The sequence below is a fragment of the Symsagittifera roscoffensis genome, chromosome 2 (genome assembly GCF_963678635.1).
Source record: "Symsagittifera roscoffensis chromosome 2, txSymRosc1.1, whole genome shotgun sequence".
Classification (NCBI taxonomy): domain Eukaryota; kingdom Metazoa; phylum Xenacoelomorpha; order Acoela; family Convolutidae; genus Symsagittifera; species Symsagittifera roscoffensis.
The window spans coordinates 10,547,216-10,572,245 of NC_087063.1; the positions used below are offsets into that span (position 1 = coordinate 10,547,216).

The window sequence follows — 25,030 nt, forward strand, 5'->3', positions numbered from 1 at the left end:
CAAGAAACAGAACTTGCATGTAAATACAGGAATCCACTTCACAGAACACAATACTCTGAAATATTAGTTGAATACGAAAAAGGATTCGACATGACCACTGGAAAAGTAAAAATCGACCCATATGCCACAGGTCATCCTCTAAACGAAGGAACATCCTATATACCAGTTAATTTTGAAAAAAGCAACGGACAACCTGGTGGACATCTAAAACCTTATGACACCAGAAGCACACGCTTACAAGAATTATCACTAATGAATACTACATATTTCGGTAATATCCACTATGATATTCATTTGGATATGAAACAAGACTATACGATTAGCCGCATTTTTCAAGAAATGTCACTCTCCGAATTAGAAACACTACACCAACTATGCGAATTAGAACGAACACAAATATTACAATCACTTGCACTAGCAGTATTAAAAATACCCTACGCAGGATACTTATTATCAGGAAATAGATCAAATTTTTTAGACTATGAAGGAAACATCTTATGGTTTTATACTTGTACCAAAAAAGTATCACCACTATACGTTTTTGAAGATAAACGATGTTATAAAAGAATCCCTATCTTTTATAAGAATAAAGTACATTTCGTGGATACACTTTCACGAAGAACCTATTTCTGGGATACCGCAGTCCCATGTGGATCAGAAAATAGCCACAATGTAGTACAACTAAACCCTGATGAAAATAAATATTATCTTCTCACTCCATATCCCACATTAATGCAATCACTCAAAAAATTTTCACCAGAAAGCATTCGCGCTATCGCTCGAAACCCAAATATAGACTTACAATCAATAGGAATCTATTCAAAATCAGATATTCAACATCACATTAGAACACAACAATTCCAAGAATTATTAACACAAATGGACACTATACAAAGACAATCAATAGACCAAAATTTACGCAAACTTGCAGAAACCGCAGGATTTGCCGATATCTACACGCAAGACTATAGCGGATATTTTAAAGACATTAAAGATTATATATATCTAAACGGCGAAAAATACCGTCCCCAAGATATATCACCAATCAACATTTTTAGCTTTGTTACACTCAAGAATGAAATCCTTGATTTTCTAGGATGGCCCTACTACATCTTAGAAAAATTGACTATTTTATACGCAATGTTTAACTTTATTGGATTTCTTTTCTCACTCTTAAAAGGAATCTACAATACATGTGCTATACACACACAAGTAAACAGACAAGCAAGCGTAGCACGCATACTCTTTGCAGGATTTTTTGGAATTTTTTCCACATCTATAAACAAAATTCTTTTAGACGCACAAATAAAAGAATATAACACAAAAATAACAACACGACAAAATACATACGACGAAGAACATAACAATGTCGACACACAGCCAACGGCACCACAATTACCACCCCTACCAAATAACCATCCACTATCCCTAGTCCCACGAAATTTTCGACATTTAGCAATCACACATAATCCAAATTTTCGACTCAATACATCGCAAAGTCCCGTCCAACATATAATGACACATCAATCACAAGATGAAAATACTTATGAACAAATTATTGAACAGCCCCATACCACCGCTTTTCAATCTCAAAATAATAATTTTTTTAGCCCACGATGAGCCGCCAACTTGGATCACTACACCGATCAAATTCCCATCCAACCAATCTCACCTCTCCAATCCCAATCATACCACTTTTTGCTTTTCCGCCACCCGATTTTCCATCTAGCAATGTAACATCAGGCATGAATTCCGACACTAACTCACATATTTCAGTTTTATACTCCATCTCACAGCTAAATAACCCGAATATTGAAACCCCCGATGAGTTTGCCGACTCAGAACCATCTCCATCCAATAATTTTCATAACCCTTCTAATTTTTCTCAACCCCCTTTTCAACCCATATTGTCAAATAACCCTGACCCAATCACTCCCACACCCTCTTATGCTTCCCAAGTTACCCCAACCTACTCCTCATACCATTCTGACCAATCATCTCATTCTCCAGACACCCCCCGAATCTCCCCAGAACTAGATAATTTTATTACCCTCCAACAACAACCCTACCACCTTAACACCCCGACCATAAACCAAATCTCCTCCACTACAAATTCATCCAATCCCCCTACACCCTCTTCAAATTATACTGAATCATTAACACCATCATCCACATCCACTATATCTTCACTAAACACTAATAGAGCTTACCGCACTTTTAAAAGAAAATTCCCCAACCATCCTTTCCCAGCAAAACCAGGAACAGCCCGTGAATACATCAACCACCCCCAGCATACTAACACTAAAGAATTTTTAGCTATCACTTTACCCTCATTTCCACAATACACCTTAAACACCCCCCACGACGCTAACGAAACACGCAACTTTGTAGATGAATACGTTTTAATGCCCACTCTCTCTTGGACCTCATACTATCATTTCACTAACCCTCTTTGCTTACCTTTATCCAACACTTCCATCGATATAGAACGAAACAAAGACATGCTATATCGACTAACTACACCACTAACCGCTAGACAGTTTACTTACGTTGGATATAAAAAATCACTAAAAATACACACTGCACCTAGAGCTAATGAATATACACTAGAATACTACGATCACAACATCATCAGAGCTAACCAAGATCAATTCTTAGACGACGATCGCTTCGCTAATCCACAAATCACCGAGAAATTTTTCATCAAGACACCATATGTATTTACACTAAACATCTTCGACCGAAAGTTTGATCACATTATTTCAGAAGCACTAACAAACACACAAGCATACGAAAGTTTTAAAGAACGCTTCCAAATCTTTTCACTAACCTTTCATTTCCTTGCACCACACGAAAGAGATTTACACTGCTCACACGATATTATGTTGCGCACTAAACAAACACATACATACAGTTACTATCGTTTCATCCAAAATCACTTTGACCTCCACACACCCTCTAGACAACCACACCATCGTTTTCAATTCATCAATTCAAAATACACTTCACCGTATTTCCTAAATTTCACATATTGTATTAAAGACACTAACCTCCATGGTATTCTTCGTAATTATGACCCCATAACCCAAATGTACATTTTCTGCCCCATCACCAAGACCTTCAACGCCGAAGAATCCCGACCCTTCCTTATCCCGCACGAGTTCCTACAACCTATAGAAATCCCAATTTTAGAATTCATCCACAACACTAAATTTAACCACAAATTATATAACTTAATCCAAAACACACCTTATGAGTTTGCAGTAGGCACTGAAGAACTAACCACTATTAAGGCACTTCAATTGCTTTGGCCACTGCTTCAAACTAAAAATATCATCCGCATCTTAGCTAAACTACTAACAACTTCAGAACTAATTCACGACATCTTCCCCCACGGTTTTTTCCCCGACGACTAACAGGTAAGTATGAATTAAATGAATATTACTAACTAATTAAAATATTAAAAAACTCACCATACTTTAATCATGTTTTCTTTAGATTTTTAGCCTTCATCCTAGATCATCTGAAAAATTCACAAAAGAAAAATAAAAAATAGCAAACTTCTTCAAAACTGTTTAAGACCCTATTAAACTTTTGCACCAACAATTAAATAAATATAATACCAATGCAGTAAATTAATTTATAAAATTTTTCCCCAAAGCAGTAAATCTAATTATGATGAAAATTTGTATCTTAAAATTCCCCCATAACTAGCAGTAAATTTCCAAATTCTATGCAGTAAATTAATAAAATGCAATTGCAGTACTAACCTTTTGATATTTTCATTCATTCGCACAGAAATTCTATCCACACTCGCACAGCTCGCCCACGAAGAATTGTTTAAAATAATGAATTTCAGTTTCAAGTTTTCACACTCAACAACTCTAACATAAAATAACATGTTTCAAACTTTCCTTTAACCCGGTTGGAAAGGAATCATATACTAAACAAAACTAACCAACGCAGCTTACTAAATACCACAAATCATAGAATAACAGCATGACTAAGAAAAGGAAACCAACGGTACCCAAACCGGATTAACCCAGTTTAAAACTGGATAATTTATTCTTTTGAAGACTATTACAAAGTCTTAGAAAGAAATAATAAAACACAAAAAAGTCGAAAGACAAACCCATACCACAAACAATTTGATTTTTGAAAAAAGGACACAACCAACGAAACATAAGAAAAACCACAACAAACCCAACATAAAACGTTGTCACATAACAGGACCCCTCACAAAAACCGCATGAAATCATACTCCCACTCCTGGCCTAACCCACCAGGAAGGACGTCCTGAGCATGCTCTATAGCCGGCCTAACCCACCGCGCTACATCCACGCTTTGTGACCACACCTTTATTTTTAATAAGAGCTACTCAAGGGTGAGTAACTCTTCAAAATAACCGAACTAAAACAAAAAGCTTTTGTGAAAACAACTAACTAAAATCATTATTAAAAAATATTAAACTAATAAAAGTTTTATAAAATGTAAAATCACATGATGCAATATATAGATCAGAATACAACACCAAGGACGAACATCAAAAGACAAAACGACCCCACTACACTCGAGAGAGAATGACCAACTACAATCGATATGCCGCTCACAATCACAACTCAAAGGATTTAGAGTACGACTTGACTTCGCAGAAAAGGACTTCATTGAACTAGACCAATGACCACCTCGATGTTCAAGTATACGTACAGATCCGAGTAACCAGGCATCCCCTCCACGCACAATCTCCACGCCATTCCCAAGCTAGATCAGACACAAAAGAAGTTCTCCCCGAAGAACAGAAAAACCTGACATAGCCAACCATTCCGAAATCAGAATTGATTTTGTTGCAGAGACTCAGTCGTTGTCACAAGAAGAACACAACATCTTATGTCCCTAACTCCAGCTTCCTGGAACTTCCTTAACAAAAAGGAAACAAAATAAATATGATGTTCGCCAAATACCAACGTCCATCATCCACCCTTGAATTACAGAAGAACTGTTCTAAAAAACTCTGTAAAACCCGGATGGGTGGAACCTGATCTAAACTATATTTTATGATTGGATAAATTAAATGTTTTACCAATGTAAAGTATTTAATATTAACCAATCATGATCCATCTAACTAACAACCCACTTATTTGTAAGTGCTGAAGTTACTTGTAATTTCAGCACCAGAGAGATTTGAATTTAACTTAGAAATTAGTTGGACTCTCCCGAGCACTTCAGCCGCCGCAATAAACCAGTATACCCTAGATCTATTGAGCCTAGCAGAGACTAGTTAAACAACCTGAGACTAGATAGTATAAGAGTAAGATTAGGATCGGTATTAGACTAAGAAGTTGCACGAATCTATCCGGCCGAAAATAAGATAGCGTGACGAGCAGACGGTGTACCCTATCCGAAATTACTCTATGAGTTATACACTCCAGTCTTAACTCACCATCACATTTTAAAAACTGAAGCTTCGAAAAAATTGAAATATTATGCTTTTTTAAATTTTAATTTTCGTTGGAGTCGTCTTTCACTTCAAGCTGCTTTTTTGTTTCATAATTCGGTTTTTCGCTCCATTTGTTGAAGTTTAGTTTGCGATTGGATGATCTGTTTAGGATCTTCATCTGTGAGAAACTTGGGGAGAAGTACCGGGAGAACAGACAGGTGCCCTTCAAGGAGTCCCTGGCAGAATCATCTCCAGCCACACCCATATTCTTCATCCTATCTCCCGGTAAAACTTTATCCTCAGTATATCTAGCACCTGTTTGATATTTTGTCTATAGTTTGAAATCAATAATAGTTACTTTAAGTAATCTGAGATGATACAAAGTATCAATTGCAAGTCCGCATTTTTCGTCTTCAGTTCAATCTTTTGAAGTCAATGAACGCAGTGAAGACTTTTTTTGAGGTCGTGATGATGTTTGTTTGTTTTTTTTTTCAGGAAAAATCTTAAAATTCGTGTACGCAAAAGTTTAGTTTTTTGCGGTTTGACTTTTGATTTCTTTTTAAGTCCAGGTAATTTTCTTTGTTAAAAGAAAGAAAAACTCCACAATCGAACAGCAAAAGTGTAAAGGCTACGAAAAACCTGATCGACTTCTAATTTTGAAACTGGAAATCAATTATCAGACTTCCCAGCGACATAGAAGTAGTACCTATTGATCCAGTTTTCTCAAATTGGGTTAAATTTATCAAAAAGTCTCAATCATAAATTGTTCTCAATTTTCAAAGAGCTTGAAGGCCATATGTTTTTTCCTGGAAACTCGAAAGTTTTTTTTCTTCAAAAACTCGTTCAAAGCATTCACTGACTTAAAACCTTACTTGCATTCATTGACTCTTTTCCAACTGTCTGTTGGCTATGTTTCATTTGCGGTTCCTATTCGGTAATCGCCCGTTCTTCAAAAAGGTTCAAGTCGAAGCGAACAATCGAAAAATTGCTGGAATCGCAGATTAATCGTTTGCAATAGGAATTCTGTTACCATCAAAGATTTTTAGGTATTTTTCTTAGGTATTGTTGTTTACTTTTTCTTACTTGAATTTCCTTCAAGTCCAAAAGAGTGAAAATCGTCTGGTCGTCTGATTTTTTAAATAAAGTTTACTCCTTGGGTTTAATGAGCAAATCGAATAAAATAATTTGTGTCAGATGAAAAACGGAGTTTCTATGATCATATCAATTCCAAATTATGTGATGTATGGCCTAGGTGTGGACCCCTTGGTGGATGTGGAGGCAGCTGGTCGTAAAATGGGCTTCACTGGCAACAGGGGCAACTTTCACTCCATCTCCCTCGGACAGGGTCAGGACCTTCTGGCTGAAAATGCACTCAGAACAGCCGCTGCTAAAGGTACTGGCCCACGTGAACAATCCCCCCCCCCCCCCCCTGAAATTAAATGACAAGTTCAAGCAGTAAAGCCTGCATGTTCAAACCTGCTATGCTCAAACCTGAGTGCCTGAAAAATTCTACTTTAAGCATTAAAGATGTGAACTATCTGACCTCACTTTGATTTAGGGAAGAAATAGTTAATTTGGTCCAAAGTACTTGCCACAAAAATTTTTGTTGGAAATATTTCAAATAAAAACACAAGGTTAAGCTAGAAAATATAAGTTTAAAATTAGAAGAACAGCAATTTAGGAGAAAAAAATTGCACCTTAAAATTTCAAAACCTTTTTCGACCTGAATTGTTTTCTAAAATTTATCAAAGGCCAACAAACGCCAACCAAACATATGTAAAATTAAATTTCAAGGAAATTAAGGACTTATAACTTCAAAGAATTTTATTAGATATTTTTTTTCAGAAAATTGTTTTTTTTTCTAGGCCACTGGGTGGTTTTGCAGAATGTACATCTAGTGGCTGGCTGGTTGCCTAAACTGGAAAAGATGTTGAACCAGCTGAAAACTGGCGACGCTTCCCACCCACCGCACCAGGACTACCGCGTGTTTATTTCGGCCGAGCCCCCTCCTTCCGTCGAGTACCATATCATTCCCCAGGGTTTGCTGGAGGACAGTGTGAAAATCACGAATGAGCCCCCCACCAAAGTCAGCGCCAACATCCACAAGGCACTGGACAATTTCTCACAGGTAACCAAAGCAACATATTATGAGATCGAACCGAACATTTGAATGCAATTTCCGTTTGGGTTATTTGGGTGCATATGGGTTATACACTTTGAATCAGATTTAATTGCTTTTTTTTCGTTTTTATTCAGAGAAATGGTTATTTTTTGCGATGAGTTTGTTTGTTTAGGAGACGCTGGAGAATTGTTCGAAGGAGTCGGAGTTTAAAAGCATCCTGTTCTCTCTGTGTTATTTCCACGCAGTCGTCAATGAGAGGAAGAAGTTTGGGAGTATAGGCTGGAACAGGAACTACCCCTTCAGCACTGGCGACCTCACCATCTGTGCCATGATACTGCACAACTACCTGGAGGCCAATCAGAAGGTGCCCTGGGAAGATCTCAGGTACATACTGAAGGGACAGACTTAGGATGGTAGGGGGAGGGGGTCAGGGAGCTTCTTTCTTCAGGAACTCGACTCCTTGGCCCCCTTTTCTGTTTTCTACTTGTGGTCAAATATCCTATTCAAAACTATCTGAAGGCACCTTGGGTGACAATTAACATTCTATGTCTAAGAAGAAAAAGAAACGCAATTCCTAAAATTCCCCTAAAATGTCATTTATAGCTGCACAGAAAATTAGCGAAAAGTCTTTGGAGTAAATCTCGGAAAAACTAAATATTTGGTGGGCTATAATAAAAAAAAATCAACAAATAATTCATTTTTTATTAATTCACCTGTGCTTTCTCGAGTACATTATGTTGTGATTTGTTTTAGTATCTTAAATGACCTTCGGTATTTAATTAATACCTGTTAACCAATTTATTTACGACCATTGGTCGATATGATCGGAAGTTCAGTTGTTCTTTTAACGTTCTTAATTCAAATACTTCCTTTTAATAATTTTAGCCTTTTTAAGTTTATGTACAGTAATTGTACATATAGAGACATAGAATTAGAATAGTTTATTATGATGCAGTCAAATGATTCGAACGTGCGTGGAATTCCCCCTTTTCGGCCTAACCATACACTAGAGCCACCGCATGCCTGGACCCAATGGAGCGACCAATTCCAATTGGCGATCATTGCGAAAGAAAATCTGGATTTAGAGAGTCTGCATGGACCAGAGATACCAGAGACGCAAATTCCAATCTTGGAATAAGCAACAGGCAGCGAGTCGGACGCGGAAAAAGACAACAGAGAGAGCAGGAACAAAACGCGATGAAAAAGTATGAATCCGCCGAAGAGAAGCGGATCAACAAAGAAAAGAGGAAATTTAGGGGAATGAGACGAACGGAGGCGGACAAGAAACTGCGATCAATTTTATTTCTAGCCTTAGGGAGCGAAGGAAAAAGAGTTTTTACACAAAAGAACCCGAGAGTCAAGATTCTAGCAATATCGTTCTCCGAGTTCTGGACTCTACTAGACGCAGCATTTAACAAACCGCCCAACACTACGTTCGAAAGATATAATTTAATAAATCGAAAGCAGCAAGACCGCGAGTCGTACGAACAATTCTGGGGAGCACTGATGGACCTGGCCAGCACGTGCAACATCAAGGAATCTGACGAGGCGGAATGGATAAGGGACATCTTCATCTGCAATATGAAGAACACAGATACCCAGAGGAAGCTACTATCAGCAACCATAAGCCCGTCGGAAGCACTTAATCAAGCCCTAATCGACGAAAAGGGATAATTTAACCACCAGAAACTGACAAATATGTCACGGTCGTCGACCAACGGCACAACTTTTAAATCTTTTAATAATCACAATCAGATCAGAAAAGAACCGAGCCTAAACATCGAACGGAGTAACTCGTGAATGAAATGCGCGAATACATTTACAAAAGGGCACTTAAACGTTTGCCCAGCGAAGGACATAACCTGTAAAAATTGTAATTATAGAGGACACTTCGCCAAATTATGTAAGTCACGCAATAAGAGACCAACTGTAAATACTGTATCAGATAATTATGTAAATACCGAGAATTTTACATATACACCTCCGCAAAACTCGTGGATGGAAGACCAAGAATCGTGCGATGTTATAAATGCGTGGAACGAGTATGGACAGAGTTACGATGACGATTTCTTGGCGTTGAGCGTTAGAACTATTTACGACAAAAACGGTCTCGAAACAAAGAAACTCCTGAACCTAGGTATCGGCTGGGATATGATTGTAAATATGAACATACCTGTAGATTCAGCAAGCCCTGTAAGTTTTTTAAAACAGAATGTACAACACAAAATTAAACTGAGATACCCGAACCTCAAGATACAACCAGTGGAGAAAAGAATATAAGACCTATACTGCGGATTCACCAACGATAAGATCTATATCTTGGGAAAAATAATTGTCAGAACACAGTCCAATGGGTGGATCAGCAAAGATATCCCATTCTTCATAACCGGCGGACACGAGCGAAACATTCTGGGGAACGACAATTTACCCAAGCTGGGCATAAAACTAACACAGAGGAAATGCCCTCAACCAATCTGCATGGTCAATCAACCCACACTCGAGAGTGAGTACAAAAACTTACCTTCTTTATCTGACAAGGTTTTTAACGAGTTCAAAGATCAATTCACTAGAGTGGGGAAAATACCTAACGACCGAAAGGTAACTCATTTCCACTCATCTTTTAAACCAAAACAGTCCAAAGGGAGAAGAGTTCTACTCCATTTACTCGCGGGAGTGAACGAAGAACTAAAAAGAATGCAAACAGAAAGTCACATAATAAAACAAGAGAAATGCGACGAAGATTGTCTTATCAGCCCAGTTGTAATCACTCGGAAAAAGGATACTTCGATAAAACTGGCGTTAGACTCCAAGTTATTAAACGATCAAATTTTTAAAAATAAGTATCAAATGCCGAACATCCATGAACTGATTGATAACGTGGCTCTTCAAATTTCAGAAAATCTAACGGGCGAGTTTGGTTTAGTAATCTAGATCTGAAAAACGCTTATAGTCAACTTAAACTATGCGAACAAACAAGTAAACAGTGCAATTTTAGCATAGTAGCCGGTGAAACTACCGGAACGTATCGATTTTTAACGGGATTTTACGGATTGGGAGACATGCCCAATGAATTCCAACGGGTCATGGACTCACTGTTGAAAAATATCCCTTTCACAAATTGCTACATAGACGACATCCTGGTAGCCTCGCGTGGATCCTTGAAAGAACACAAATCAATAGTGTATAAAATTCTATCAATATTACATAAGAACAACATGGCAGTTAAATGGGGAAAATGCGCATTTTTTAACTCTGACATCAAATGGCTTGGCTTCAAAATCTCCGGCGATGGAGTACGACCGTTGGTCGGTAAAGCAGACGCAATAAAAAATTTGCCAACTCCGAAGAGTATTCCCGAACTACGTTCATTTTTCGGCTCGATAAACCAATACGTAAAATTCGTTCCTAACTTATCGACTTTAAGTTCCCCCCTTTGACCTCTACTAAACAAAACACCGGTCTACAAATGGGACATTAACCATTCCATAGCGTTTGAGAAGTTAAAAGCGGAAATTGTAAATATCACAGAAAACAGCCACTTCGATATAAAAGAGAGGACAAGACTGAAAACGGATGCTTCACATAACGGATTAGGGGCGACCCTAGATTAATTACAGGACGACCAGTGGAAAACAATCGCGTTTGCATCCAGATTTTTAAACAACCATGAAATGAATTATTCTACCAACTAATTGGAGTTGCTGGAAGTCGTATGGGCAACAGAACATTTTAGAAACTACCTGTACATAACGGAATTTCAAATAGTAACGGACCATAAAACATAACTATCAGCACTTTCGGCAAATCATAGAAACAAAACGTTGCATAGTCGATTGACCCGTTGGGTAAACAGACTTTTACCATTCAATTTTAAAATTTCGCATTTACCAGGAAAGGACATGGGCTTTACAGACCTTTTATCTAGACTTCCTTCGGGCAAAGCCCTTCCAATTTCCCATTATGACGACGAATTTGTAATCGCTTCTATCGACAAAATTCAGAACATTTCATTGAATAAACAATATTCTAAAATAGTTAATGTAAATACTGTAGATAGACCATCGGTCGCTGTGAATACTAATGCTCGAGTTACTACAATCCCGTCGGGAAACAAAAATTCAAACGACGTGATTGGTCAGAATTGGTTGAAGAGCTCGTTAGCTTTACTTAATCTCAAGATTATTGCTGCTATCATATCTTGTATCGCTCAGTCGATCAAAATTTGTCACAATCAACATTCTCGGACAGAAAATTGCACTACAAATTGCCAACCTGTCGATCATTCGAAATTTAATTTTAAAAGTATTACCTTTACGGACAACTTCCTTTTACATTTTCTATTACTAAACAGACAATTCATACCATCTAGCAAGAAACGACTAGAACTCCCAATGGATAAAGTGAATGAACCTCTACTGATCATCCCTGAAGAACATAATATCGCCCTCAAATTAAGAGACGATCGACTTCAACCCGACCACGCAGACCTCGTAAGAAGATACAAGGCTGCCCTAAACTTACCAATTTCCCCGATTCGCCCGAAAAATCACTGCTCAAAGACATTGCTTCAGATTATGACCAGGGAAGACAAGGTGCTGTCGGACTTGATTGAGACAAAAAAGAGGAAACGACCAATGGGCATACACGGAGCATACATGAAAAATTACGCCAAAGATCTTCATGTAAAGGACGACCTACTTTTCCTAGATAATAAATTAGTCGTCCCAGCTACTATCAGGGGAACTTTTAATTCGATGCTACATGAGACTCATCTAGGACAGTTTGGGATGAAATCCCTTGCCGAATACTTGTGGTGGCCGCACATTTATCGGGAAACTTACCATTCTGGGAGAACATGTAGCCAATGCCTAAAAGCTGGTAAGAACATTTAGGTGTAACTAGGCGCCCATAATATTTCGAAACTCCCGACGTTGACATTCGCAAACGAAGAAATTAATCTGGACTTTGCGGGACCTTTGAACGCGTTCTGAGGTAACAATAAATACATCCTTTTTTGCATTGACCGTTATACAAAGTTTCCTTCGGCCAAGATCGTTAAAAACACTTCTACGAGAAATGTAATTTCATTTTTAAACGATTACTGTCACCTACACGGATTCCCAAGAAAAATTAGTGTCGACCATGGGTCATGCTTCTTATCACATGATTTCAAAAACTTCTGCGATAAATTTAATATGGAAACTATTTACTGCACAGTCGGTGACCATAGATCCAATGCGCTAGTGGAAAGATTAGTGTACACAATTAAATCGAAACTACTGGCAATGTCCGTCGAATTACCCAAGCCGTCACTAAATGAATCGATCGAGAAAATCATTTGGATTTTGAGAATCTCGAAGCAATCCGCTATCGGCTGTACACCTTTTGAAAAACAATTTAACAGAGTAGCGAACACTAGGTGGAAAAATCTTATGTCCGATATTGACCATTTGGATAAAGGGAAAGCTATAATGTCCAAAGATCGGGCCCTTAACTGGGAACTCCACGACGGAACAGAAGATGGATATCTGGACGAGGAAAAGGACAACACGTCAGACCCAGAAGACAACCTGCCACTATCTAGGACTGTCACCCTAAATACAACACCGGACGACATTAATCAAACTTCAGAACCTCTGGCAAAAAAAAATCAGTAATGGGAGGTAACTTATATAGAAAGGTGTCTAACAGGAAAAATAGGGACCCATATTTTAATCTGGTTAAAAAGGATATCATCGATTCTTCAGAACACACATTAACCCTTGACAACGGTCACGTTTTACGTAAATCGGATCTGGCTATAAAAGGAAAAATACTCCCTGGGCCCAAAAAGATAATAGTGAATCAGACACCCACCGGGCATAAACTTCATACCCAAACGAGTTTAGCTGGGAAAAGGGAACTTTCTTCACCAAAGAATGCTGTATCGACACCCGCTGGACATTCGGGTCAAGGCACCTCAAGAACGTCCAACACTAGAGCAGGGACTGGTGCACCGACGGTGAGCGCGGCCACTCAAGACTCTTCAAGAATCTCTTCAGGTTCATCTTCTTCCTTAAACCTAGATTCGTGGGACGGGATAATCGATGACTACTTCGACGATGTGACCAATAACAATATACTTCAAAGCCTTCGTTCCGAATCTAACCAGGGCTTAAGTGTTATAGGTACCGTCGAATCTCCACACCCGAGCTCAGAAAGGTCAGCGAACACCGACCCCCGGGAGATCGCTGTCATCCACGACTCGACCACGACAGAAGGAACGCAAGACAATCCAATACTGGTAGACAGTATTCCGGAGCATACGGACAGCTCGACGATAAAGCCTCGAAATTCTAGACCACGCAGAAATGTGGGCCCCCCACATTTTTACGGAAATCGCCGCTTTATAGACGTGGTTCTGGAAAAAGACGACCCAGGGGTGTCACCTTCAGTATTCTCCTTGTCACCCGACACTCATAGGACTACTTTCACGGTCACTTCACCGTCCGACTTTTTGACACCACTAGCGGAGGCACATCCCCGACAAATTCTCGTTGCGGAAACGACGTTATCCTGGTCTTCAAAGAACTCCCTCCCGACGGTCAGACCAGTAACCTCTCCTACGAAGACTCATTTCCACGAAAATTCATCGGGCTCAAATGCAGCTTACAGGACCATGGGGGACCCCCCGCTCGAGGTGGACAACTGTAGCGAGATCTCCTCGACTATAGATTCAGAGATGATGGCTAAATTGGATGATTTTGACAACCAATTCAATTAATATACATATCAAATAAACTGAACAAAACAATTTTGAACCATATCTTACTGTCGGACTTTCAATTTTACCTGTAGATACAATTGTACATGTTAATGTACATGTTGTAGATTAGTTTTAATTTAGTTAGTTACTGTATCCTGTAAATTTTGTAATTCTGTATAGTCACCCTGTACATTGTACATTCTCTCTCAATTGTGGATTCTATTTTGCTTCTGTATATTTACCTTCTTGGTGCAGTTTGTAAAATTTGTTCATTCTCGAAGGGGGAAAAGGGTGTATATAGAGTTATGTAGTTAGTTTGCAGTTTTATTTTTTTTCCCGGTGGGAAATGTTGTGATTTGTTTTAGTATCTTAAACGACCTTCGGTATTTAATTAATACCTGTTAACCAATTTAGTTACGACCATTGGTCGATATGATCGGAAGTTCAGTTGTTCTTTTAACGTTCTTAATTCAAATACTTCCTTTTAATAGTTTTAGTCTTTTTAAGTTTATATACAGTAATTGTACATCTAGAGACATAGAATTAGAATAGTTTATTACATCACAGGACCTACATTGCCGTCAAAGCTATTGAAAAGCAAAAAATTATCAAGATAAGATTTTCTTTGTACATTCTTTGATAATTTTTTAGGTTTTTTTCTTAGAAATGCACAAAAATTTCTTATAGAGTGCCATAAATTTTGTCGACAAGTATGATCAATTATCTAATTCGCTACTCGAAGGTGTCAATCCTCCAAAAATGAAGCCGTATGAACATCAATTTTGTTAAGATATCTGTTTGGAGAGATCATGTACGGTGGCCACATCACAGACGACTGGGACAGAAGACTGTGCAAGACCTACTTGGAGGAGTACATGGGCCCAGAACAGGTACCAACAAAACACAGAGCATGATAGAGCAGTGAACAAACAATAAGTTTTACATATTTTGCCCCTTTTGAATCTTTTTACTTAATTTGCTCATTAGGCTAAAAGCACATCACTACTAAACTAAAGGCGTTGTTCAAGCCATATGCTGGAAGCCTTACTCTATTTCAATCATCAGATTGAAGTTTTTTGTTTCAGGTTTTCATATCGTGAAAGTTGAGATTTTGTGCGGCTTAAGAAGAATGAGTTAACAGACCCACCCGCACAGGAGTTTAACCATGAAACTCATGTGCGGGTGGGTCTGTTAACTCATTCTTCTTAAGCCGCCCAAAATCTCAACTTTCACGATATGAAAACCTGAAACAAAAAACTTCAATCTGATGATTGAAATAGAGTAAGACGCCCAGCACATGGCTTGAACAACGCTTTTAGTTTAGTAGTGATGTGCTTTTAACCAAATGAGCAAATTAAGTAAACAGAACCAAATGGGCCAAATAAGTGAAAAATTTGGTACTTTTTATAATCGTCTATAATCAATTTTCTTTGGCTAAAATGTTGTTTAGATAATCGATTATCGTGGCAAACTTAAACCACGCAATGGATTTTGTATCCATTATAATCGAGTATTTTTGGACAAAAAAAAACAATAAAATACATAATAAATGATTCAAATTCATTTTTCTTGTCAATATAATAGATTATTTTCTGCTCATAAAATGCATGAAAGCTTTTCTATACTTTTTCAGATTTCTGCAAAACTCAAACAAACACGTTTGTCACTACCACTTTACCTACCAATAGCAATAGTTTCTGCGTGTAAAAATCAAACACGTAGCTATATGTTTTTTTTACAGGATTTTTAAGCAATTTGCGGTTTTCGCCTACTTTTTTGGCTTAAAAATATGGATTACCTAACAAAAACTTGGGATCCGCGAGAGCAAATTCCTTGCTCACACTGATACTTTTCTTTTATTTTCATAAACTGTTCTGGGTTCCGCAAACTTTGTTACGGAGTGGTATTGTCGCGCTCCGGTAGTGATGGTGCCCAGCAATCATATGATTCCTGGTAAAAATCGCACGTGCGCTACAATTTACAAGTTGCGAGCTCTTGTAAGTAAGTCATAGCTTACTATGGGCGCAGATTATATGCGCTCTTCGTCAACCTAGATATATTACCTTCGTGTTAGGCCTCCGGGCTGGTTGACTAAAAAACCGCAAACTTTGGAGCGATTTGAAGCTATACAATGTTTTGACCACTTGTCTGTTTATTTCAATTAGCAATTCAAAATGAGTCTTTTTAAGAAAATGAAGATTGTCTAAATGAACATGGTTGTCGTACAATAGTACTAAAGGCAACCAAAAATAAGTGAGGGGCTCGCCATCTCCCACTAGGCACGGTTTTGAAACAAGAATACCCTGATGTAAATAGTCTGAAGCACAAATTTTTTTAGATCAGTTTTTTTATGCCGCTTTTGGGAACTTTTTTGAAGGTTATGACCCAAAAGTTACTGTTTGTTTTCGGCGCGCGGTCCACTTCAAAATTAGTTTATATTGGCGCCAAAGGCGCCTTTACAAAAACTTTAAGATAACCTACCAAAAATGAATACCGTAAATTAGTGCTGGAAGAGACAGAGACCTTGTGGGTGGTTAGAAGGTCAAATCTCTGAGTCGTTAAAGCACCTAACATCCGTCTTTTTCATCTATAGTTTTTTCTTTCTCCATGATTGGCCGAAACAATGTTTTTGGCGTTGACCAGTGACTTTTTGAGGACAGGCTCGCTTAAGATTAATTGAATTTTTTAGTTTTTGAGCTTAGGAAGATGAGTTGGGGCTTTGAAAGAAACTGATTAATTTTCACGTAGGTCAATAATGGTACGATGCGGCTTTTAATATTTTTGAAGACTAACATGATGAACTAAAAAATGTATGATAATTGATGGCCCTGTGATTTCAGTTGGATGGTGATCTGAATCTAGCCCCTGGATTCGCAGTGCCAGGCAACATGGACTATGAGGCCTATCACAACTACATTGACGACTCCCTTCCCCAGGTGCGGTGAATCTGATTCAAGCTTATTTGATCAGTTGTTGTTTTTCTGATGTTATGAGCACGAAATGTTACAGCTTTATACTTTTTGCTTTTGTGAAGCAGTTGTTCGTAAAACTGTTCACTTTCTTGTTTTGCTTTCTCAGTTGACTTTTTAGAATCTCACTTAAATTGGTTTCACTTTGGGGATTTATGGGAAATTTCAGCCCCCCCCCCCCCCCTCCGTCTCTCAGTTGAGCACTACACCCCCCTTCGTGAATATCCAGCAGGTTTTCAGGCATCTTGTGAGTTTTGTATTTTAACAGGAGAGTCCGGCGCTGTATGGTCTGCACTTGAATGCGGAGATTGGGTTCCTGACGAGTGCTGCCAACAGTTTGTTCGGTCTGGTATTAGAACTGCAGCCCAGAGACACTTCTGGCGGCAGCTCCTCCTCCGCTAGCATGGACGGGCCACAGTCCAGAGAGGACATTGTTTGTATAGATTCTATTTAACATAACTGAGGTTGCTGCAATTAGCAGAAGATCTATGACGGCCATCTGGCCTGTCTAAAGATAGTCAGTTTCTATCCCTACAACCAGACAGAGTCATTTTATGGAGCGAAGCTGTTTTATGCGGCTCAAGGATGTTTTTTTTTTGCTTTTTTCACGTTTTGTAGAAAAAAACATTGGAGCTTGAAACATCTCAGCCTAGATTTATTATAAATTTTATAAGAATTCATGCTTTTCGTTTTCATGGCTCCGCCAATTAAATAAGCTTAATCACAGGAAAATGGCTATTTGGAAGTATAAACGTCGTTTTGTGTTTAAAAATTTGCTTTGTAAAAACTTGAAGAGTAATCAAAACGTGAAATAATCAAGTTATTTCATTCAACTTCTTAGTAATTCTCAGAAACTCCACCATTTTCCGTCAGAGGTCATCTGTCCGATTGAGTTTATTAGCACAGAAAAAACTCGAAGAATACTTTTCTCTATTATTCGAAAACAGAATTCAGTTATAGTTAAGTCATCTGAATCACAATGGTGTTTTATAGTGAAAAAAAGAGAAGAAATTGGTTGTTTTTTTTTCTGTCCGATTCGTTAATTCCATGAACACTTTAAACTGTTTATTACCTGAATTTAAATAAAAATTCACTCTAGTCAGATGAGTGCTTGCGTTCACCTCAATTGAATTGTCGGAGTTATCTTTCTCCCTCTGCAGGTGTTCCGCACCGTGGACGAAATGCAGGAGCGGATGCCAGAGGGCTTCAAGATGGGGGAGTTGATGTCGAGGGATAGCAGTCAGAGGAGTCCCTATGAGGTCGTCTGTCTCCAGGAGTGCGACAGGATGAACGAATTGGTGGGGGAGATACAGAGATCCATCAAGGAACTCCTCCTAGGACTCAAGGTCAGAGACTTCAACTGGGTCTGATTGGTTGGGGGATGCTTATACTATTCCTCCTGTTGCATAAGAGGGGATGGGGGGGGGGTGAAAAAAATTCTACCGCTTTCAAAGACAACAGTTAAGAATAAATATAGAAACTTGTTCTTTTTGCAACATATTGATATGTTGCAAGGTACAGTTTCGTAGTATATGCTTAAGCATCATTAGACACAATTGGTAATTATTTGGTGTCTTCTGAAAATGCGCTTTCATAACTGCATCTTTATATTCACTTTTAATTCAGAAATATTGAATATAGTTTCAAAATAGCGAAGAAGTTTCTTGTGACATAATCTTATGAAGTTTCTAGGAGCAGACAGTTTAGATAGGCAATACTAAATATGTGATGGAGTCCTGTCATGTGACGTTTGTTTTGGAGTCGGGTCGTGTCACCTTTGTTTTACCATCAGGGTGAGCTGACTATTTCTTCTGCTATGGAAGACCTGATGAACAGTCTGTTCCTGGACAAGGTGCCCGACACCTGGCAGAGGTATCCCTCCAGTCTGGGACTGGGTGCCTGGTTCAGTGACCTCCTCCTCAGATCGAGGGAACTGGAGATGTGGGCTGTGGACTTCACTCTGCCCAGCAGTGTCAGTAGAGTTTTAGTATTTGTCTTTTTTACGTTTTGCTTTTAGCCTATTCGTAGTTATTTATTAGAAATCATTTTTTTAAAATTTTGATTTGTATTTTTTTTAGAGAAAGCCGAAAAGTTTTACTATTGACGTCCGCAATCCAATCGTCACAGCTGTGATGATAATTCATGTCTCTCGAGGGGTCAAATTGGTTTTCCAAATTTTCCCAAAGTTCTCATACTTACATAATGCACCCAAAGAATTTATTTTGGGTTGTTTTTGAATATTTTGCTGAAAGATTATTAACAAAAAAGAGAGATTTTTTTGAAGATAATTCATTGAACTGCATCAGGATAGTTTAATTTTTCACGCATCATCATGTTGCAGTTTTTATAACAAAACAAGGTGCCAAAAAATTTGGACCAAAATAAATGAACTGTACTGTTTAACTGTGTGTTGCTTGTAGGTGTGGTTGGGAGGTCTGTTCAACCCTCAGTCTTTTCTGACAGCCATCATGCAGCAGACGGCGAGGAAGAACGAGTGGCCCCTGGACAAGATGGAGCTGAACTGTGACGTCACCAAGAAGAACAAGGAGGACTTCTCCTCCCCACCCAGAGAGGGCAAGTCAAGTCGCAAATTCATAAATTATGTCTTTTCGGGATTTAAATATTGGACCATGACCTGCTTTATTTGTTCAAGGCCTAGACTATATTTTCGAGACCCGTAAAAAGCAACCATTTCATGAAAAATTGGTGGCATGCAGGATTTTACTAAAAATATTCAAGCTCAGTTCAGATTTTTAGATACGGTTTCCACACCCAGCCATCTTGATTTGTTTTTAAAGAGTTATACTGAGTTCGAAATAAAATAATTCAAGCCATTTCGCAAGAATAAGTTATAATCAGCGACCAATGTTTTCTAACATCTTCGGATAATCACTTTGAAAAATGATACTTTTGCTGATCGATTTGTATAAACCGTTAGTTGAAAGCACTAACAAATATTTTTGGCTCCTCGCAGCGAACCGCTCTTGTGTCCCTGATTTAGAACTTATTTCACAATTTTTGTTAATTCTCTAAAGCCATCTTCCAATTGGCCAGAATAATGAAGTTAATTCAGTCAGTTGGTGTTGATGAATGCGTTGCTGTGAGAATGTTTGTTATTTATAAACCATCACACCAATTAACCTTGAAAAGAGTAAAAAAAGGACAAGTGAAGAATTAAAGAAGAATTATTTTACCTAACAGAGATTGTTTTATCTAAAAAGAGAAACAGTTAACAGTTGTGTTTTTAGGGTCGTATGTGAATGGAGTGGTGATGGAGGGTGCTAGATGGGACACCCAGCTAGGATGTATATCTGAGTCTAAGATCAAACAACTCACACCACCCATGCCAGTCATGTATCTCAAGGGTAGGTAGCACACACTATTTTTCCCTCTCTCTCACACACCTTTTCGCACAGACACCCCCTGAAGAAAAAGCCAACTTATTCAACGAATATTTTAACTCATTCTTCATGACCAAAGAAAGCTTCGCAAAAAAATAAAATGTAAACAAAAACGACAATTCATCAATTTTAAGTAACTTCCCCGTCTCAATCAATGTAATCAAAAGTCTGAAGTTGACAAAACCAAAACACGAGGCCCAAGCGGCATGCCACCCAGTTTCTTCCATCGTACAAGAAGTCAAACATGTAAAACTCTCAACAACCTCTTCAAAATGTGAAGCGCCAAATGAAACTCACAAAATTATGAAAAACAGCCACAGTGGCTCCTGTATACACAAAAATGACCCTGAAAATATTGAAATTGCAACGATTGAGTGATCCATTCAGTCTTGATGATGGTCTAAAAGTCCTATCAGTCAATAAATCTACAATGTGACATGAACAAATATGAAAACTGGGTCAAATAAAATGATAGGAATATAGCGACAGAAAAATACACTCAGAACAAAATTCGATGAAAATCCGGAGCGTCACATATACTTTTACTCAACGAAATCAGTCATCAAACATCAATGATCTAGTTTTACTTGTAAGACTTGAGTTGGAATACTCACATTAAAGAAATAAAGACTTTATAATAAAACGAATAAATTTTTCGACTGTTTTTGAAGTAACGTTGCCTACAATGTCAATATCTTCGTAAAGTTCGGATTATAAAAACCAATTTTTACTGCCAATCTTATTCTATGAATTCCAATGTTCGGTTGCGCTGAGACAAAACACTAGAAACTAGAAGCTTTCCGGAAGAAATTAGATGTATGAATCTGTGGAAAATTACAATATCAACAAAGTTATTCAGACCAGCTGCATTTACTCATTCTCTTACCGCAACCACTTTACATTCAGATAATTGAACTTCTACTTCTTTTGAAATTTTGTGAAGAAGACGGTAAGTACTTTATCGCTATTTTTTTTCATTGACGAGCAACAAACTAAAAAATAGAAACCTTTGAGCTCAAGAAAACGAGAACCGAAAAGACAAGAACCGAATTTAATTTTCGTGCAGCCAAAAATGCGAACCGAATTGATTATAACGTGAACTTTCGAAATCCAAATTCAAGCCTTAAAAAATGAAAAGTAGACGTCAAGCGGAAACACGCCAACGAACGATTATCAAGCAGCAACTACGTGCACATGGCAGCTATGCTGCGACTTTGCAAGATTTCGAAACGTATAAACAATTTTCTAACAAAGTAAAAAGGGTTGAATATGCACCCCGGTAATACTAGGAAACCAAAACAATAACATCAACAGGCATGCTCACCCACATTCTCGCAGAAAGAGAAGCTTTTTAAAAACAGCATTGCAGACCTTCAGACCTCGACTTGAAGAATGATCAGCTGTTGATCTAGAATGTAGCGGGCTAGGTGGACTAATTTCTTCCAAAAATGTGAAAGAGTGAACTTTTTTGGCTGAGCGAAAAGTTTTTGTTAGCCGTTATGAAAAATTTGAAAAGGTGAGTTGTTGTTTGGTTAGTTTTTCGCTGATGTTTCTGAATTAAAATTTGAAAAGGTGAGTTGTTGTTTGGTTAGTTTTTCGCGGATGTTTCTGTATTTGCAAATTCGTTATTATTTTTACTCATAAAAAATATTAATTTTTTGGCGCAAGTTACTCCTGAAAACAGTATGGATGGTGCCAAAGGTTCCTGCTTAGGAAAGTTTTAAGATTTTGTCAATCAAAATTATTGTGTTCTTGATAAGTACCAAAAAGAGATTCTTTTGAGGTTGAACGTGACTAGTTTGACATGTTGATTTATTTGCGTTGTTTAGCTGTGCTGGTGGACAAGCGGGACCTGAAGGGCACTTACGGGTGCCCCGTCTACAAGACTAAACAGAGGGGTGTGCTCACTTATGTATGGACATTCCACCTCAAGATCAAAGACCACCGCGCCAAGTTAGTCACGCCTTTTGTCACCTTTTCCATCAAACCTCATTCATGTTAAGGTGTTAATGGGCGAGCTTCCACTTGTTTAGGTCGGCCCGAGTCGAAGTTTCCAGCCCATTTTAAGCAGGATTTGAGCGGTTTGAGTACTTTTCTGAGACGATTGCGCCCAGAATCTTTCTTTAGAATGAGCTTTTTGAGCGCTTTTTGAGTGGTTTAAAGCTGTTTTTGAGCTGTTTTCTAAAAAAAATAAGGAGCGGTTTTTTATTTGACTTTTTAGGAGACTTAATGAACCTTGACGACTGTTTTTTGGACCCTAGAACACTTTAGAATGGTTTTTGGCTCATGTTTTGTTATTACAGAAGGTTAGAAGTTCACTTTGAATGGTTGATTGTGTGTGCCCTGCAACAAATACATCAGGAGAAAACTTTCGCGATGAAGTTTCAAAAATAAACGCTCAATTTGAGCGGTTTAGATGGTTCCTGCAAGGATTTGAGCAGTTTAGATGGTTCCTGTTAGGATTTGAGCGGTTTTGAACAGTTTGATCGATTTTTGTGAGGATTTGAGCGGTTTTTGAGCGATTTGAGCGCAATCGTCCAAAAAAAACCGCTCAAATAGCTCAATACTTGAGCGGCTTTTGAGCGGGATCTCGACTAGAGGGGTAATCCTAAATTAGAGGAAAATGGCGCTCTACGTTGAATAAAGTGCGAATAAATGGAGAGTGATGTTTATCTTTTATTCTGCAAAGTGGACTTTATTTCTTAAAATTTCCAGCTGATTAAAAAACTGTTAACCAGTTTGCTTTTCAAATTTAATTTTATCTTGTTCATGATATGTTTATTTTTTTTGTGCAGGTGGATACTTCGCGGCACTTCCTTGCTCCTCAATCCCTGAAGTGAACTAAAGAAGTCACTGAAATGACCATCAAGTGAAACTTACCATGCTTCAACCATACGTTTGGTGGACTAGAAAGTTGTAAATGTTAATTTGAATCAGCTTTTAATGTAGACATTTGAAGTTGGCGTGAAAAACATTAGTGTTTTGTTTTAACCAAGTGTGTACTATTGTGTTGCTGATTATTGATTTAAATAGTTTGAAAAAGAAACCATGTTTCATGGACCAATTAAAGAGCTGATTTGTTTTTAATTCAATTTTGTATAATAAACAGTGATTTCATTGTTTCAACAAGACGTCGACGTTGAATAGATAAAAGCAAAACTTAAGCAAAAACATTTAATTAAAAAACATTTTACAAAAAAGGATTTGAAAAAATTTTCCAATAAGTATCATATTAGTTTCAAGGAACAAAGTTGAATTTAACTTATTTGGGTTGCCTGATCTTTGTGATTTTTCCCAGAAAACATCCCTAAATTATATGCGCATAGTTTTCATTTTCGCAATTTATTTGTTCCAGTAATCGAAGCTATTGCCCAAATAAATGATCTTTTAAGTGTCAATAAACAGGGTTCAGGCACTTATTGAGGTTTTGTTGTTTTCTTTGTTTTGTTTTCAGGAAAAGTCTTGAAATTAAATTCAAGTTTTTGGGAGGCGGAAATATCGTAGTGTGAAATTTCGTAGTCGAAATTATGATTAGGTGTAAATAAATTGATTAACATGTGTGACGGAAGTATACCTGATACTGACGAAGAAAAACTTGGCTTTTAAAATGCGGTGATGTAATTTTGTAGTTATTCATACCAATTATTTTTAATTTAAAATGTTCAGTCTTTTGAAAAATTCAATGAAACGCATAAAATATACAATAATTTATTGCTTGGTTTAAATACTACGAAAATTCCCACTACGAATTTTCACACTACGCTATTTCCAACTACGTTATTTCGTACTACCCCGGGTCGACCAAAACTTCTTATCTTCTTATCATACAATTTACATGTATGAAAAATTTCTTACCATACAAATTTTTCCAACTCGATACGTACAGAAATTTGTTTGAAATCTCTATGATAAGCATTTTTCCATATATGAAATTTGTTTGGTAGGTATTTTTCCATAAACAAGAAAGTTTTTTTTTTCTAATTTTAGTTTCTGAAAAATTTTGGGTTGTGTTTGTCACAAAAGGCAAGTGAAGAAGACCTTGGTTTACTCAGAGCAATAAAGGCTGGACACTGGTGCATTCACAAAGCATGTAAACGACCTGAATTGTTTTTCTGCTGGTATTCACAATGATATAACGAAAACAACAAATTTTTAATTTTTGGCGAACTTTTTCAAAGATGATCATTTGTAAAGTTTGAATTATTAAATCATCAGACATTGATCAAGGCGTAGATGAACATGCCATGCAAAGGAAATATGAGTTTTCAGCGATTTTGAAAAAAATTATTAGGCGAAAGGAAAAAACTCCAGCATTAGTGTATCCTGGACTACGTTATGCACTCAAAAACAGCTATG

The 25,030-nt window shown here is 37.7% G+C and overlaps 1 protein-coding gene across 1 annotated transcript in view; it reads left to right on the forward strand.

Annotated features, from left to right (window-relative positions):
- The window catches only part of LOC134839682 (dynein beta chain, ciliary-like), a 214,558-nt gene extending 191,049 nt beyond the window's left edge, over nucleotides 1-23,509 (forward strand). The window contains exons 73-85 of the mRNA XM_063855304.1: nucleotides 5,607-5,722; nucleotides 6,690-6,830; nucleotides 7,303-7,565; nucleotides 7,732-7,943; nucleotides 15,095-15,194; nucleotides 17,145-17,240; nucleotides 17,542-17,706; nucleotides 18,434-18,619; nucleotides 19,066-19,245; nucleotides 19,694-19,847; nucleotides 20,522-20,638; nucleotides 22,504-22,627; nucleotides 23,470-23,509. Of these exons, the coding sequence (XP_063711374.1) occupies nucleotides 5,607-5,722; nucleotides 6,690-6,830; nucleotides 7,303-7,565; nucleotides 7,732-7,943; nucleotides 15,095-15,194; nucleotides 17,145-17,240; nucleotides 17,542-17,706; nucleotides 18,434-18,619; nucleotides 19,066-19,245; nucleotides 19,694-19,847; nucleotides 20,522-20,638; nucleotides 22,504-22,627; nucleotides 23,470-23,509 (1,894 nt within the window). The remainder of the gene's footprint in view (nucleotides 1-5,606; nucleotides 5,723-6,689; nucleotides 6,831-7,302; nucleotides 7,566-7,731; nucleotides 7,944-15,094; nucleotides 15,195-17,144; nucleotides 17,241-17,541; nucleotides 17,707-18,433; nucleotides 18,620-19,065; nucleotides 19,246-19,693; nucleotides 19,848-20,521; nucleotides 20,639-22,503; nucleotides 22,628-23,469) is intronic.
- Nucleotides 23,510-25,030: the final 1,521 nt, after the last annotated feature.